At 40.2% G+C, this 16,659-nt stretch overlaps 1 protein-coding gene across 9 annotated transcripts in view; it reads left to right on the top strand.

Annotated features, from left to right (window-relative positions):
- Positions 1–16,659, top strand: part of Dscam2 (Down syndrome cell adhesion molecule 2) — a 187,999-nt gene that overhangs the window by 153,071 nt on the left and 18,269 nt on the right. For all 9 annotated transcript variants that reach the window (XM_087342480.1, XM_087342473.1, XM_087342475.1 and 6 more), the window contains 4 exons: positions 2,203–2,347; positions 9,273–9,424; positions 14,998–15,108; positions 15,363–15,524. In XM_087342480.1, the coding sequence (XP_087198606.1) occupies positions 2,203–2,347; positions 9,273–9,424; positions 14,998–15,108; positions 15,363–15,524 (570 nt within the window). The remainder of the gene's footprint in view (positions 1–2,202; positions 2,348–9,272; positions 9,425–14,997; positions 15,109–15,362; positions 15,525–16,659) is intronic.

Here is a 16,659-nt window from a genome sequence, read left to right as displayed (position 1 = left end):
CGACCAATAGTTAACGATTTGAAGCCGATAAAGGGAGACTGAGAGAAAGAAATATGTAAGATGCGAATAATTTGAGGTTTAGATCCTGTGGCCTTGTAGGTGGTTACTAACGTATCCTAGGGCCGTATCGCCTCCATCTTCAAGGGGAAGTGAAATGTTTCGTTCGAAATTTTGATATCTGAGTGACATTTTTCTGTTGGTGTTACGTGTGTTGAGATCCGAACCCTGCCAAGAGTGCGGTCGCACAGTCGGAAAGGAAAAAAAAACCGCAGACAGGCGAACAGCTGCAGAAGAGAGGCACTGAAGAGGAAATGTGGTGCTGGAATCTGTTGGACCGCCTGAAACTGTCCGTCCGCACTCCAAGAGACGTCGTTACCGGCAGATAACTGAAGGACTTCATTATCAGGCCTTGCCCATGCGGTTACCGTCCTACACACACATCGTCTGCCCTCGTGCCCTTGCAGTAACGCGGAGAATTCAGCACTTGTCATTAGTATTCGGAAAGTCAGCGTTTTAGTTACTATAGCAAGGATTTTTGACCTTCTCACAAAATTCCGAATAGACTATGGGTTTTGGTTGCAGCCTTCTTCGCATGTTACACCGACGTTCTTTTTTAAATTATTCTTTAAGCTTCATTAAAAATTTCAAAACGACCTTATTAATATCAGTCAGTTAAATGAATGTAACTGAACATGTCAACAGTTTGAAGCCGAAGCTAATATAAATAACATTTAAGAATTCAGTCCGTACCGCGAAGAAAACACCACATTTCACCATTACAACGATCAACTGTTTAACGCTGTTCAAGGAAATAATCGTTGGTTACGATGAGAATAATCTGATTAATATTTAAGAATCCAGTCCGTACCGCGAAGAAAACACTACACTTCACCATTGCAGAGATCCGTTGGTTAACGATAATTAAGAAATGATCGCTGTTTCGAACTTTCGTTAAAATTATTGTTAGAATAATAATTACTTTTACGATCAAAGTAAAGTCTGAAGATGGCTGTCATCAGACTTTTTGCGACGTGTAGTATGATAGAAGTTTGGCGACGTTTCAGAAACCCCTGCCCCACTGCCCGTAAAAACCTAAAATCCTACAAAGTCGTAGAGACTTATACAGTAACGGATGTAAACTTCACGTATTCTTAACCTCGATAGTAGATGAAAGTAAGTAATCAGCTTCAAGCGTCGACCGCTTTATTTCCGGTATCAGCTGAGTTCCTTTCCTATCTGGGGATTAAAACCCAGTCGTCCAGCCTGAAGCCAGTCACTTCATTGCCTGAAGAATCAATATAAAATTCACGTACCGTAATAAATTTGAACGATGTGAAATGTAAAACAAATCTTACGTAATAATTCAGTGCTCTGATTAATGTACTCGGAGACATTCAAAATTGGATTTTGGTCAGACAGCGCTGGTGTTATTGTATGTACCAGCACTTACAGTGAATATATATATTCTGCTAACGATGTTTACAGTGTATGTGTGTTTATGCGCCGGAATGTTCAGTGAATTAGGAATATTTTATATACCCGTGTTTACAGACATATTTTACACAACTTTAATAGCAACGTAACATGTTACACTGTGCTTTTTTACCACGGCTATGAGCGCGTTAAATTAGACCTGTAGTAAAGTAAAAAAATCCTAAGTAGGCTTTGATGTTCTCGCGGCGATGAATACAAAAATGGTTGTCGAGACTGTTATAAGTTTGAAAATAACATGCTACTGACGTAAATGCATTGTTATTACAATCAAATTAAGTATTACGAGATGGAAGGGCACACAGCATAAATCATGATTTGATAAATGAATACAAAAATTTTAGTTGGAAATTCTTAAATGAAACAGGTTACTCGGAAGACATAGATGTAGATGGAAATATAATATTAAATGACAGAAGTAAATACATTGTAAGGTTGTGTAATGGATTCATCATCTGCCTCAGAATATGAGACAGTGGTTGGCTCTTGAGAAAACGGTAATTAACATTCGGGTTCCATAAATTGCTGGAAATTTCTTGGCAAGCTGGACAACCATCAGCTTATCGAGAAGGATTCTGTTTCCATGGAGTTGACTTGAACGTTGACCCGTTCGTGACGAGATGCCTCCCGCAACAATTTTGATAACAGAGTACCGGTTTTATTTTATTTTATTCCAGCCAATTCACCGACCCTGTCGTGTTACTGTTTCAGACGCCCCTCCAGTGCTGTTGTACAGCTTTATCGAACAGACACTGCAGCCAGGGCCTGCAGTGTCCCTCAAGTGTAGTTCTGCAGGAAACCCCACACCGCAGATCGCATGGACTCTGGACGGCTTTCCGCTTCCCGGTAACGGCAGGTACGTGTGTACGTAACAGCCGTGGAACAGAGCGCTCCACGTCGCTGGCACCTGTCACCTTTATCCTCCCTGTAACTGGATTCTGTAGGCCCTCCGTGGCTGCTAATCAATATTAAAGCTTCAGTTAAAATGCACATAAAACATTAAGAACTGCGCAGTTGTTTGTGCGGTGAAACTAGTCTTTCCAGAACAGTTACGTGTCGGATAACCTGTCACATTAGTTAACTTCGCTAACCTTATTATACGTCAACGCAATAAACAGAGGAAGAATACTATAAAGACGAGATATCAGGTTCTTATGGCTGGAGGAATAAATATATATGTCTTCTGGGATGTAGTTTGCTACGAGTTTACCACGTTCTGATGATGGAGGCATCAAGGGCATCCGAAACGCTTATAAACTTCTACCAGACTACATAAAAATTTTCAATTTACTTTATCAATTGGCCTCAAGTCCTTAGATTAATAAATATAACCTAACAGAAGGATGTTAAGTTAGAACATATATTTAGGCATGATAATCGATTTTCGTGATGAAGTCGACGATTTATGGGAACAAGAAACTGAGCTTTGTTAGCATAAATATTACATCCATCATCGATTCAGCGATAATGCAGTTAAAAATGTCTCCTGACCAAAGTCCTTGACTGTTCGTTTACTTTATATCTGAAAAGTCATTGTTTCCAGCTCCATCAAAACTGCCTCCACAGAAAATATTGGCTTCTGTGAGAACTAAATAAAAGTTTAAAAGCCCGCGGTAGGTCCAACTGCTCGCAAAGTGAGGTAACTGCAAGCCAAGATAAAGAAGTGTGTCTGTCCCAGCCGTGACAGCTTAAATCCGTCTGTGAAGTGAAATGAAGGTCTGGCTTAATAACGCCAGATGTCGCTGGTACAAGAAGTTTCATGGCGGAGGCAGAATAAAATACAAGCACTTGAACAATCTTGTCGTGTGTCTTAAGAAGATTTTCTTACAGCATTGTCAAGCTCCTCTGATAGTAATAATAAACGAACGCATTTGTCTAGCAAAAAAGAAGCTAACTTTTATTTTAACCCTCAATTTTCTCTCTCTCTCTCTCGCTTTTGACATGAGAATACAAAAGTTCAGAACTGATAGAAATGTAAGTGGTTCAGATTTATAATTTAACTGGAATCCGTGAGTGAATTCGATTAATTTTACGACTGTGTATCGTCTCATTTACAGTTCTTATTATCACTGAGAAACATACGCAGTGGGTTGATTAAGAATGAAGAATTATCACTGATCAGAGATTAATCGCAGTGAGTACACTGTCTGTCTTTATCTTTGGCAAAATGGAGGAAGGTGTTCAGTCGTGGTGAAATCATCAGTATGTGGACCCGTGCTAGGATTACTAGGGTTCGAATCTCGGCAGAGGTAGCTTTTTGCCTCTTCGCCACAACGTCCAGACCATTAGGTACCAGGAAATTTTTTCTCGGGGAGAAATCAACCGGGATGGGACGCGAAGTACTCACTCACATCTAACGCCGAGGTTATGAATGCATGGAGCTATACATCAACTCCCCAATACATCATGGTGTGATGATTAATTGAGAAGCACGGATATAAAATTACCTTATATATTAAAGTATATATTATTTTTTGTAAACAAAAGAAACAATATAGAACTGTGTGTAGCATAACTTTATGAAAAGACATCTCTTCATAAGAGACATCATGAAGCAAGCCCTTCTTGGGAAACTGCCAACCGTGGACGGATGACAAGGGGTAGTTTATCAGCTCGGAGATTGGGCGACAGGATATGAAACTTTCAGTGTAAAGGAATTAGCATATTACGAAGATAGCTGTCTTCTGGGTCATTGCACCGTGTAGTATGGTAGAAGTTTAACAGAACCTGATGACGTAAACAACAAAGACCTGTGAAACGTCGGTAGATTTCTACCAGACAACACGGCGCAACGACCCAGAAAACAACCATCTTCACTTAGTAAAATAGTTCCAGGCGCATTACGGTCTGACAACGCCTGTTACTGTGCTGGAGTAGGCAACACAAAAGACGCAGCTGGCAGAAGTGTTGCATAAACTGCGGTCGAATAATTGTTCTTATTCTCGTGTATGCCCGGAAACACATTTCGTTGAGTGAGACAAAGACACTGCATTGTCCCCAGATGCGTGGATGTTTCTCGTTTTTTTAAATGCAATTGCAGTTTCCTACGTAAGTGAATTACTTTATCGCACTAAATGGCTCCGATAGAGAAATCGTATGGAGTGAAGCTGTTCAAATTGCTGGAACGTGGAAGGTTGAATCTCCTGAAGCAAAGGTTACGCTCTAGACGTAATGCATTATGAATAAAAATTCGGTATCATAATTTTCTGTAACAACTCTGTTCTATCTACTTCTCTACCTTAGTCTTGGTTAATCTAACCCTTCCAAGCACTAATTGCTCATGTGGTGTAAGGCATACCGAGAACTGTCTTGCTTTGATTACTGTTTCAACAGCGTTCTTACGATAGTCGTGTACAAATTTTGTAGTCACCCTGTGGCAGGAGTAGAGTAACATCACTCGTGTCAGACAGAATCGGAGATGCAGCTGAAAGGGTTCTGCCAAGCGTGAGAGTGAGGCAGGGTCTATGAAAGCTGCAGAAATTTCTGTATGTACGCGTCCAAGTCCCCTTACAAACGAACAATGCTACCCGGGTAGGAATTCTCGAAACACACGATTTGTTGCAGGTAAACCTTTGCTGAATGGAGCTCGAACATTAATTTGAAACTCGGATGAAATTCGTCTGCTTAGGATGTGTACATTATTTGACCGAAGACTTCGTGCGAGGGCCAGACAAATTGCCGGTCTTTACACAAACCAGCGCGCATTTAGAATCTTGAAATCGTGACCATTTATGCCTGTTCGGAGAGACAAACATACATTTGACGCAGTTAAAATAAGGTCTCTCGAGATCCAATTCCGGGCTAAAAGTTATGGACCAGACTATGAACTCTGAAGTAGGATAACTGTTGTTAAATGGCAAATTCTAACCACATGGATCGTGAGTCCTTCTTGACAAGCTGTTGGTCGCTCAGCTGGTTAATAAATTCCCCACCCTTTATGGAATCCTATGGTCAATTACTATGTTCTTCTCTGCAGGTGGAAACTTATGGCAAATCGAAAGCCTGTCTAAGAAGCCCTAACAAATGAAGACGACTGTCTTCTGGGACGCTGTACCATGTAGTATCTTAGAAATTAATCGACGTTTTGTAGATATTTACGACCTCAATTATCGCCCAGATAGATCGGTCAGTTTCTACGAGACAACACGGTGCAGCGTCCCAGAAGACGTCTTCGTGACATGATGGTTACGTAAGCACCAGGAGCAGCTTTAACTTTTCATTTACCTATGTTCATCTAAAATGTTTGTGGTAATTACAGGTTTCCAGGAGATTTATTTCCGAAACCTCCTGTATTCAAGCATTCTGAAACTTGCAAACAAGTTTCCCATCCTTGGAACATAAAGAGGAATCAGGTTGCAGTTATTTCACCTTGCCGACCAACAGGATGTACCATCCAAAACGTAAACAAACAACAATCACGCACTACGATTCAAAAAATTAGAACAGAAGCAGGTCCACCCCCGTACAATAGACTCTCCCAACCTCCCCCGTCACACTTGAGTCAAGGTCACTTTTTTTGCTAGGCCGCTGTCTCGTCAGTTGCGCAAAAGTTGTTCAGGTGGTGTATTAATGCGCAGAACATGTGTTCATCCTAGGATCGGGGGGTTTCGAACAAAGTCCGAAGTGACAGAACACAATATCGAACAGAGTTTCCAACATTGACCCAGAAACGCTCCCCAAAGTCGGATGAAACACACTAAAATGAGTAGATTCTTATCTTAGAGAAATTTGTGGGCATTTCCAGCATCTGATGCAAAGCTTTTCTGTAAATTCTTCCAGACAGATAAGAACTAAGAAAGAACTGTTCTGTTTTGTTATGCTGATATCGCCAAAGCTGTTGCAGACATGGTAGCGTTTCGGATGAAACTCTCTGTATTAGTAGGAAGCTCTAACAGTATCAATTTTGGGATGTTACTAGCGCTTAACTATATTCATAAACAAACATCCACTTCTGTCCGTACTGAAAGCCTAAACTCGTGTGCTCCCTACCCTTACAACGGCATCCATTCCTTTGTAACCACGACATTATTACACGCCCATTCAGGTCCACTTTACATTAAAGCGACTGTAGGCTTATTAAGTGTTCTATACATCCTATTCTGTCCGTGTATTTAAGTGCTTTCGGAACACAAGTATATAAACCCTGAACTTAACAATGATGTACTGACGCGGCTGAGTGCCGACTGGCAAATTGATTTAAGCCCCTTCACTGCCTTCACGACTACGTAATGGTTTCAGCAAATATTTCACAGATTCACGTTAACCATTTCAAGTCGACTGCTTTAGCAGTTATTAACTCTGCGTTTTGTATTTATAGATTTGTACGGTTCTCGGTGTAAACAGCGGTTATTTCCTTAAACAGCGTTAACGAGTTGATCTTTGTAATGGTGAAGTGTGGTGTTTTCTTCGCGGTACGAACCGAATTCTTAAATATTATTTAGACGAACTTGGGCTTCAAAGGGTTATACAGATCTGTTGGAAATTCATACTGTTCGTAATCGTGCATTAGTTACATGTAATTTATACTTTATGTACACGGTTAAAATTCAAGGTTTAGAATCTCATTGATTCTTATCTTCTGGATTGAGACGTCGTGTAGTCTCGTAGGCTTAATTTAAGGTAGGCGTAGTCCTGGCGCTTTCCTTGTAGTATATAAGGCAATTTCTGTGTGTTTCTCTTCCGCTACACGCCATGTAGGCTGTCGAGGGGAGAGGAGATACAGCTCCTAAACATTCTTGAAGGCGGTGAGTAGTAGTGTGGGCCCCAGAGCCGGTCTGGACGCAGAGGCCAGAGGAAACATCCTCTGCCCATATCGGGGATCGAACCCCCGTCGTCCAGTCCGTAATCAGACACTGCACTGATTGAGATACCCTGACTCCTTTTATTCTTTAGACGATGACTTTAATTTGACGCAAAATGGAAATCTGTAAATATCACCTGGATTTCAAAGCAAATTAGACATAAAATTGTTTCACAGCGAAACGCTGCATTTTGTTTTGGCTTGGATAAATAATTTAAACTTATGAGTTTAGACCTAAACACTGCAATCTTAACGTTGTTATGGAAACACCAGGTAAGAACTGAGACTCACAAACGGAAAATGCTATCGACAAGCGCTTTAAGACTGGTCTTGTTGTGTCTAGCAATCTACCGAGAATTCTTGTGTCAGGAAACGAATAATCCCGAGTTATTGGTAGCGAAAATATGGAAAGATAACTGAAACACATTGTAAACTCCTTTCTCATAGTGACATCTTTTCGTCAAGAGCTCTTGCGGAAATGATATGCATCCTGACGCATCCAACCACAGATGACAAAGACCTGATGATGATGCTGGAGGATTGAAGATTCATCACTTGCCAAACGCAAAAAAACATGTAGAGAGGTCTTCAGCCTGTCACGTGTCAGATGAAAGAGGCCAGCTAGCCCACGTGCATGAAGGCCATTGTCATTGTCGGCACAAAAACATCCCCTGCGGTCATTCTGAGGGTTAAGAGGAAAATCCGAGTAACACGTCATCTGGTTCTTAGACTTCTCCGAAAACATGCCGTATGAGAGTTGAGTTTGTAGGCTTGTGATATTCTACGCTCTGACGCCGTGTAGTCTTATATGTGATTACCGACGTTTCGGGCGAACGTATTGCATTTTTAGGATGCCCTGTTATAATAATGATGCCTATAATTAAATTCATAAACCGATGGAAGGAGACAGAGCTTGCTACAGGGTTTCAGGAAACAAACAATATATATTAATAATCTGTATAATTTTTAACTTTTAAATTTTTGCTGTCTTGATGTCGTAGCTCTGAAATGTTTGGGAAATATACGAGAATTGACTTTTTGTTTCAGATTACGTTTTGAACAGGCTTTATGTTTGTTTTAGCGCTAATTTCTGCCGCAGATCTTCGATACAAGATAATTACGACAAATGAAACAAATAAATTGGTTTTGTACACAATAAATAAACATCAAGTTCATTAAAAATGAAGATCGGAAAATAACTCCTGTATTCCGTGCGCTTTCAGTGTTTTTTATTTTCTGAAACAAACAAGAATCGAGTTGCGTCGTTCTTCGACGCAACGCCCGGCGCCTCTTCTCCGATGCTATGTAACTGCGACAGCGTCTCTTGAATGGCGTGTCATTTCAACCTTTGTGTGATGCGGACATCCCATAACAGTATAATTTGTCAATCCATCGGCTTTCAAACCTGGAAGAAGGAAAAAAGCCCGTGTTATATAAGCTACTCTGTGTGACATTCCTTCACGTAACACTTTTTTTTTTTGCCTCGCAGAAAGCGATTTTTGCAGATAAAATGCTGGAAATTTCATGGATATTGAATACGAAAATATTTTTTGGTACGGTTCGTAACTGAAAAATGTCTTTTCAAGAAAGTTGCGTATAGGCTTCACAGAAGAAACGCTCACCACGTTTAATCAAAGACAGAATCAAGATAAATATCTATAAATGTCTCTATTTACGCTGAGAATCGTAGTAAACACTTAAAAAAAAATTATCAATTGTTGTAACACGTGAAACATATATTTACCGCTGGGCTTTACATAGTTTATATACTTCGTAATTTCTAAAACACTTCAATTTTGTCAGTGACTGAACCTCTATGCTACGATAAACATAACATTTTATTACGTTTATCGTCAATTTGCGTACGTAAAGAACGCCTATACGTTGCAATGACCAGAATGCTCGTCTCATTTCGACAGGCGTTCATAATGCAATTGTTAAAGTCAGGTTAGGTTAGTTTGTCTTTTTTTAATTGTTGCAGGTTTGTGATTGGGCAATACGTGACAGTGCACGGAGACGTCATTAGTCACGTGAACATCAGTCGCGTGATGGTCGAAGATGGCGGCGAGTACACGTGTACAGCGGAGAACAGAGCAGGGCGCTCGGCGCACTCAGCTAGGCTCAATGTGTACGGTAAGCGACATACGTACCGCGAGCACTGGTCGGTTTTATCCCAACAATGGAGAGTGGTTATGTGGCGAGAAACGGAACTAACTATCTCACTGTTATCTTTCTTAGCCAGGCACGGACATCAGCGCCACTGGCCTTTGTCCAGATGTGAAATTGAGCAGTTGTTCGTCAGTAAGAAGGGCTTACGTAGAACGTTATTTATATTTACGTAAGCCCTTTTGACTTAGAACAAAATAATAGTTCTGCTAGTTAATTCATGATGTACGTATAGTGATGAAAAATATCGAATATAATATTGGTATAAAAACTGCTATTAAAGTGTATCTTTCTGCAAACAAATACAATCTAACATTTTCCCAACTGCTATCTCAAAACGTAATGATTAAAATATACAAAAATATATTTTTTCTTGTTGCTTATTATAGTTATGAAACTTAATCTTTCGCTTTTAAGGGAAGACCGCATATTGAGGGCGTTTGAATTCAGGGTGGTGAGGAAAATGTTTGGACCTGAGCGGGATGCAGTGACAGGAAACTGGAGAAAATTACTTAATGTGGGAGCTTCGTAATTTATACAGTTGACCAGATGTTATTAGGATGAGGTGGATGGGGCATGGACAGAAGATAAATTTACAAATTTTAGTTGAAAAATCTGAAAGAAATAGACGTAGATGGGAGAATACATGCATATATATCTTACGGAAATAGGGCGTGAGGGCGTGGACTGGATTGATTTGACTTAGGATAAGGGCCATTGACGGGCTTTTGTAAGAACGGTAATCAGGCTGTGTGGTAAGTTTCTTGATTAGACGACCATCAGAGTCTGTAGAAGGTTTCTGCCCTATGATGCAGTTATTTAGGCTAATTAGTGGTAAGTTACGTTGTATGTAAGTTGGAGATGTTGATACGAAGACGAGGGGTGTTACCAGCGCTACAGTAAGCTACTTACGTCAGTTCTTATTTTACTGTAAGAGTACGAAAGAGTGTCAGGTAACCGACCGGTCGTCTGGATATAGAATGATGTCTTATGTACCACAATGCATTTCTTTTCGTAAAAACGCGTAAGTTACATGGAGCGCCACTGAACTTTGAGTAACGTTCAAAATAAGTACAGTTTTTGGGACTTGGGGCAACAGGTAAACTTTAAAGTCTGGCGACTTGAAAATAGCTTCAAGACATTTCAGAATCTGTGTCGTAAGCGCACCGCTGCAGCTACACGGACTCTGACCCGAGGTTCGAGGCCCTCATGTCAGTGATGAAGTGACGTCGCCCTGAATATGGAGGCAGAAGGTTTCTCCAAAACTTTGGTAAACACGTACAAGACCACATGATGTCACAACCCAGAAGACCAAGGCACATGATTACAATCTTAATCCTACAATCATCGTCCTGATAATGGAAGCATTAAGTACCTCCGAAACGTCTGCCAATCTCTACGAGACTACACGGTGAAATATCCCAGAAGACTCACAGCCGTCATAACCTGAAATCTTACTGTATTTATTAGTTCGAATGATTCTGGCCTGAAATGCCTGAAATGGCATTAACTAATTGATCGTTGTCGTGGAGATGATTTATGTTTTCCTTGCCGTAGGAAAGAAGTTTTAAATGTCAGTTAGACGAGCTTCGACTTCGAAGATTTAAAATGTTGGAAAGAATCGAGGAATTTAAAAGAAACCGCCGAAGATAGCTGGAATAGCAAACACATGTGGAGTTTCAAATCTCCCCCCCCCCCCCCCGAATAAGAATCGAATAAAACTAAGCGTTTCGAGCTACGAAATCGATACTTTCTTCTTCTTCGTCTCCGTTTTATTATCTGACAAAGCATTCCGAAGCTGTTAAGTGAGATACGTAGACCAAGGCGTCATTTTATTACGTAATATCCAGGACTAAATACCAGCTGAGTTTGATACTGTGGACGCTGAAAGGAAGCAGCTTTTTCGGTGGGCCCCTTTATCCAGTTCGATAAATTGATCGCCTCTCCACCTCTTCATTTACTCACCGAGCGCAGCAGCTGTTTCCTGGCCCCATGTTATTTATCTCTCAGCCGTCAGAAGACGCTGCCCCTCCCGTCGATATGTGCCAATCTACTGACCTTAAATCAAGGAATTAAAGCCACTTCATATCATCTTCTTTTCACTACTAGTCACAGAGAGTGATTTTACAATACACTCGCCAAAAATTGTTAGTTCTAACTAACTAACTAGATGGCTTACCGAACCCGAAGGTTCATCACCGAATTAACCAAAGCCCTCCACCGGACCCTGTCCTGGGCCAACAAAATCCAGTCTCCTTCAACTTCTATCTCCCATAGATCCCGCCTGAGATTATCCTCCCATCTACGTCTAGGTCTCCCCAGCGGTCTCTTCCTCTCAGGCTTCCCAACCAGTACCCGGAGCACACCTCTTGTCCCATCCATGCGCGCTACATGCCCCGCCCATCTCATTCTTCTCGACTCACTCACCCTGACAATACTGGGGGTGGAGTACAGATTTTTAAGCTCGTCATTATGCAGTTTTCTCCATGCCCCATCGTCTTCTCTCCTAGGCCCAAATATCCTCCTCAACATCCTATTCTAGCAGAATCCTCCAGAAGCTGACAGTCTTTCAGTTTATAAAGAGATTCTACACCTTTCATTGAGTCAGAAGGTGCATTGCATTGTTAACAACAACCCTTTACTGGACTCTGTATTGAGCCATTTGGATCCATTGAGTGTACAGTAATTTTACGTGAGCGCCTGCCATGCCCTCAAGTACTCTCTTTGCTGTATGGAGTTGGTTATTTCTTATGAAAAGCAAATATTTGCTAGGTTGACTGTACAATCCTTGTAATGTAAGAGTGGACGGTAGCAGAACGGCTAGGTTAGGTCGACAGCTCGCCACCAGAGTGCAGCTATCACCATCAATCATTTTCTTTCTCTGCGCTCTTCTGTCCAGCACTCCCACCCCCTCTCTCCACATGTCACGTTATTTATTGCCTTCGTTTATATCAAGTGTCTTTTAATTTATCCTGTCTGTGTATAGGCATCGCGTTCTTTCAGTTGAAACTTTTTTTTTAAATTCGTGGATCTGTGAAAATGGTGTCAGAATTTGATGAATGCTACGTAAATGGAACAGACTGGCAGCCGATAGACCTACATGAGCTCATTAGTAACTCACGCCATGAAAAAGGACCTTCCTGGCACAGTTAGCAGGTATTCAGCTGATGAAGACATCCCCACAGCTAAAGCAACTGGAGACAGAACCCTTTAAAGTCGAAGCTCGCCTAATAAATAAATGAATATATCAACAAAATTATTATGAGCACAACTCAGGAGTGCCAACTGATCGAATTTCTCGTATTTTGTTCCGTCCAAAGAGAAGAAGAGAAATTGATCGACCACTGAAGAGATGGAGGTACCAGTTCGACTAATCCTGGGATCGGAACGGGCCAAAAGCCCAAACCCCTGAAAATGATGATCAAGAAGAAATTTTTATTATACTTGGGGGGGTTTACTAAAATTTGTCGTCACATTCCAATTTTGTTTAAAGTCAGACGTCAATAACTGGAGATTTATTTACATTAACACCTACACGCGCTTCGAAGTGATTGGGTGGGAAATTTCTCATACAGAGATGAAGAACAAGGCGGATCTCCAGCTGGAAAATTCCAGTGCCATTCATAAAAGTCAACGATCGAAATCTGACGAGCGCGCTAGAAGTGTTGAGCTCCGGGTACTTTCCAGAGATCGATAATCTAAGAAAAGTTTCCGGAGACCCTTAAATAATAAAGACGGGCGAAGAAGAAGAAGAAGAAGAAGAGAGAGAGGTAATACGAGTAGACGCAGGAACACGGCACATTGACTTCGAACGGATGACAACACGGAGCGAGTCCATATCTATCGCGCTTTCTGGCGTCAGGTTGTGTAGCACGCCAACACACGGCCAAAATCAAAGGCCTTACCGCAGTGGCCATATGGCACGAGCCGTATTACAGTGACACTGTCCCATATGGCTCACATAGGATGAAGCCAAAATCATGCCATTGTTGTGCCCTCAGTTAAAAGCATGAGGTTCATTTGTTTCGGGTTTTAGTTAATACGTTTCACTTTGAAAATAGATAATCTGTTAATAATTTACGGCCAAAACTTATAGCTGCGCGTATAAACAATATAACATTCGTTAATTTTCCGCGTGTTATCCCAACCTATTCATTCTACATTCACAAGGGAACGAAACTTCTGCTGTTACAAACGTACCCCCTTGTCTACAAATGTCCAAAAATATGCAGACACAGTGCTGACGTATGTTATGATTGTGTGTATACATCCTTTTTGGTACACCTGTACATGACATACGTCGCATGAAGACTATAATAATTTACGATAACATATCCCCAAATCTACATGTTTGTATTTATATGATAGAGAGAATTTCGATCTTTATTTTCGGCTGGGTCAATCTCCTTCACTGGTACAATTTCCTGTCATTTAATGGTTGTTTGAGAATTACAATGATCCTTTATAAAATACTGTGGTTCTTTTTTAGTATTCGTGCCATTTGTTTCAGCAGAAACCTCTTAAAATCTCGAGATAAGTCGAAATGCCGAGTAACATACACATATGGAATATCCCATGTCCCATTTTTCGCAGACGATAAGGCACTTTTTAAATTCGTCTCGTGTTTGATTTAGAGTCCATATTTTATCGCAAAATATCCCTTACTTCTTCGATTTCTTTCTGGGCAAGTTACCCTGTAACTTCTATCCTATGATAACACTTGACTCCTCTTGGTCACGTTTTAGGGAAACAGTTTCCACGGTTTATAACCAATCCGAGGCAGATAAGCCATGAAGTCCGTGATTTCGTTCTCGGCCTCCAGATGTGATTCAGGCCAAAATGGAGTATTAAATCTTTCAGAGCCGTCACGCTGTCTGCTCCGCTCTTGTTTCTTCCATGCGCTCCATCTAGGATGTAGCGGAGTTGCTGTTTCAAATATCCTCTCGGATTCCGACGTACGGAATGGATAATGGCAAATGGAATACATTTTTAGGCGAGCTGCCAAATACCAGGGGAGCATATTGCTTTCGGTTGTTCCATCAATCAGGCTACAATTAAACAAACAAACATAACCACAATTTAAAAGTTTATATATATATATATATATATATATATATATATATATATATGCTTCTTACTGTTTACACTTAAATATTCAGTAACTGTCCATCATACCAGAAGTAACAGGTATTAATAAAATAAATATTTCGGTACTTATGGGTTATCGGGATACATCGCTTTAAAAATAGGTTAAGTTAGGTTAGGTTAGGTTAGGTTAGGGTTGTTGTTATCTGTTAGTTCGTTTAGTTATTTATTGCTGTCCACACACATTAACCTAACCTAACCTATTTTTAAAGTGATGTGTCCCGATAACCCACAAGTACCAATATTTCATATGTTGCGTACACTGAAATATGTAACATATCTTTACATACAGAATATGCAGAGATAGCCTTGACATTCTGAAAATCATATACCATATAAGTTAGTATCAGTGTGATCTATTTCTTCTGACTGAAATCATTATTTGTGTTCTGCAGGTCTACCATACATTAGACTAATCCCTAAGGTAACCGCCGTAGCAGGGGAGGCTCTCCATCTCAAATGCCCTGTAGCGGGCTATCCTATTGAAGAGATTCGATGGGAAAGAAGTAAGTTCCAATTGAAAGAGTAGGCATTGCATTTATTTTCTTAGTTTATTTGTGTGGTGATAATATTGTGCCTTACATTAACCTTGATCATCCTTGTATCCCAGCTCAGCTTTTTATTCATTGCACTAGCATAAAAGCTGTAATTACAGTCTGACCAGCATTGGCAGTTCAAATCCTCTATCCCAGAAAGATAAAAGTTAAAATAAACATTATACCGTAAACAATAAAGGAACTCATCCTAATTCTTTTCTAAGGTGGCCGTGAGTTGCCGGACGATCTACGTCAAAAAGTGCAAAGTGATGGAACGCTGGTGATCACGCCAGTACAGAAAGCAACGGACGCAGGGGTATACACCTGTTCAGCGAGGAACAAACAGGGCCACAGTGCGAGGCGCAGTGGAGAGGTCACTGTTATTGGTAAGATAATCAGTTTCTGTTTCTTGATTACATCAGCTGTGAGGCAAGGGACAAAGTGTTCTTCCAGCAGCCATTTTAATAACATTTGTTCATATAATATATTCTTCTCAGGTTACCAGACGTGCAAGGTGGCCTAATGAAGAAAAGGTGTTTTCTTCATTAAGCCACCTTACACGGCTGGTAGCCCGAGAAGAATTTATTGTACCTTGTTGCCGTGAAAACCACAGATCATACATTTGTTCATATGTTTGTGATTCTGTTATTATATTACTGTTAGCTACTGATAAAGACTTTACTAAATTCTAGGAAATAGCAATAAATTAATGGATCTTGTAAATGTTAAATTTTAGTATTATGCCATTGTTCTCAAGTTAATTAAAAACTGGCCTTTCAGTATATCACTTATCTTGCATATAAACACAGAAAAGTTACTGTAAAAGTAAATTTTATTGTCATGCAATTAAGGAAGGCGTTCATGTAACTATTTCCTGATGACATGTTTATATAATTTACAAATAATTATGGCCTTCATCATACAGATTTAACTGAAATTCTCAGGACTGAATTTATATTGAAAACACAGCTGATATACTGACAGGAAATGTATATTCATTTGTTTAAATTATGCTACATATTTTGGGAGTCGCTTCCTTCATGCTGAACATAACCTCAATTGAGATCTACACATTTGTCTAGCTTCATTTCTGTGTCACCAATCTGGTAAGTGAGTTTTTTGCTGAGCACAACAAATTCTCCTCATTCTCCAGCCAGATACTTGTCATCATGCTTACTCTTATGTATTTAAAAAGTTACTTGCATGTTACTGCGAGTTTACCGGTAATCCAAGTGCAGGTCTCCAGGCTTCAAATGCTGCCACTCATAGCACCACCATTGAATTATAAGATTTCAGGTTTTTAATATCACGCCTACCAACCCATTACTAGGACATAAATATGTCATAAAAATATTCACAAAACTTAATAATATATATCAAGATAAATTTGCACCAATATAACCTCTCTATTTTATAACATATTTTATCCTATTAAAACAGATGAAGCCAAACAGAAACTGCAAGAAAAATTTGATATCAAATGAAAAAAGAAACACTTAACTATACAAAACATATACGTAA

Source organism: Zootermopsis nevadensis, unplaced genomic scaffold (assembly GCF_977971745.1).
Source record: "Zootermopsis nevadensis isolate Lab colony 2312 unplaced genomic scaffold, Znev_1.0 Znev_ptg000003l, whole genome shotgun sequence".
Lineage (NCBI taxonomy): Eukaryota > Metazoa > Arthropoda > Insecta > Blattodea > Termopsidae > Zootermopsis > Zootermopsis nevadensis.
This window is presented reverse-complemented; position numbering and strand designations above follow the sequence as displayed.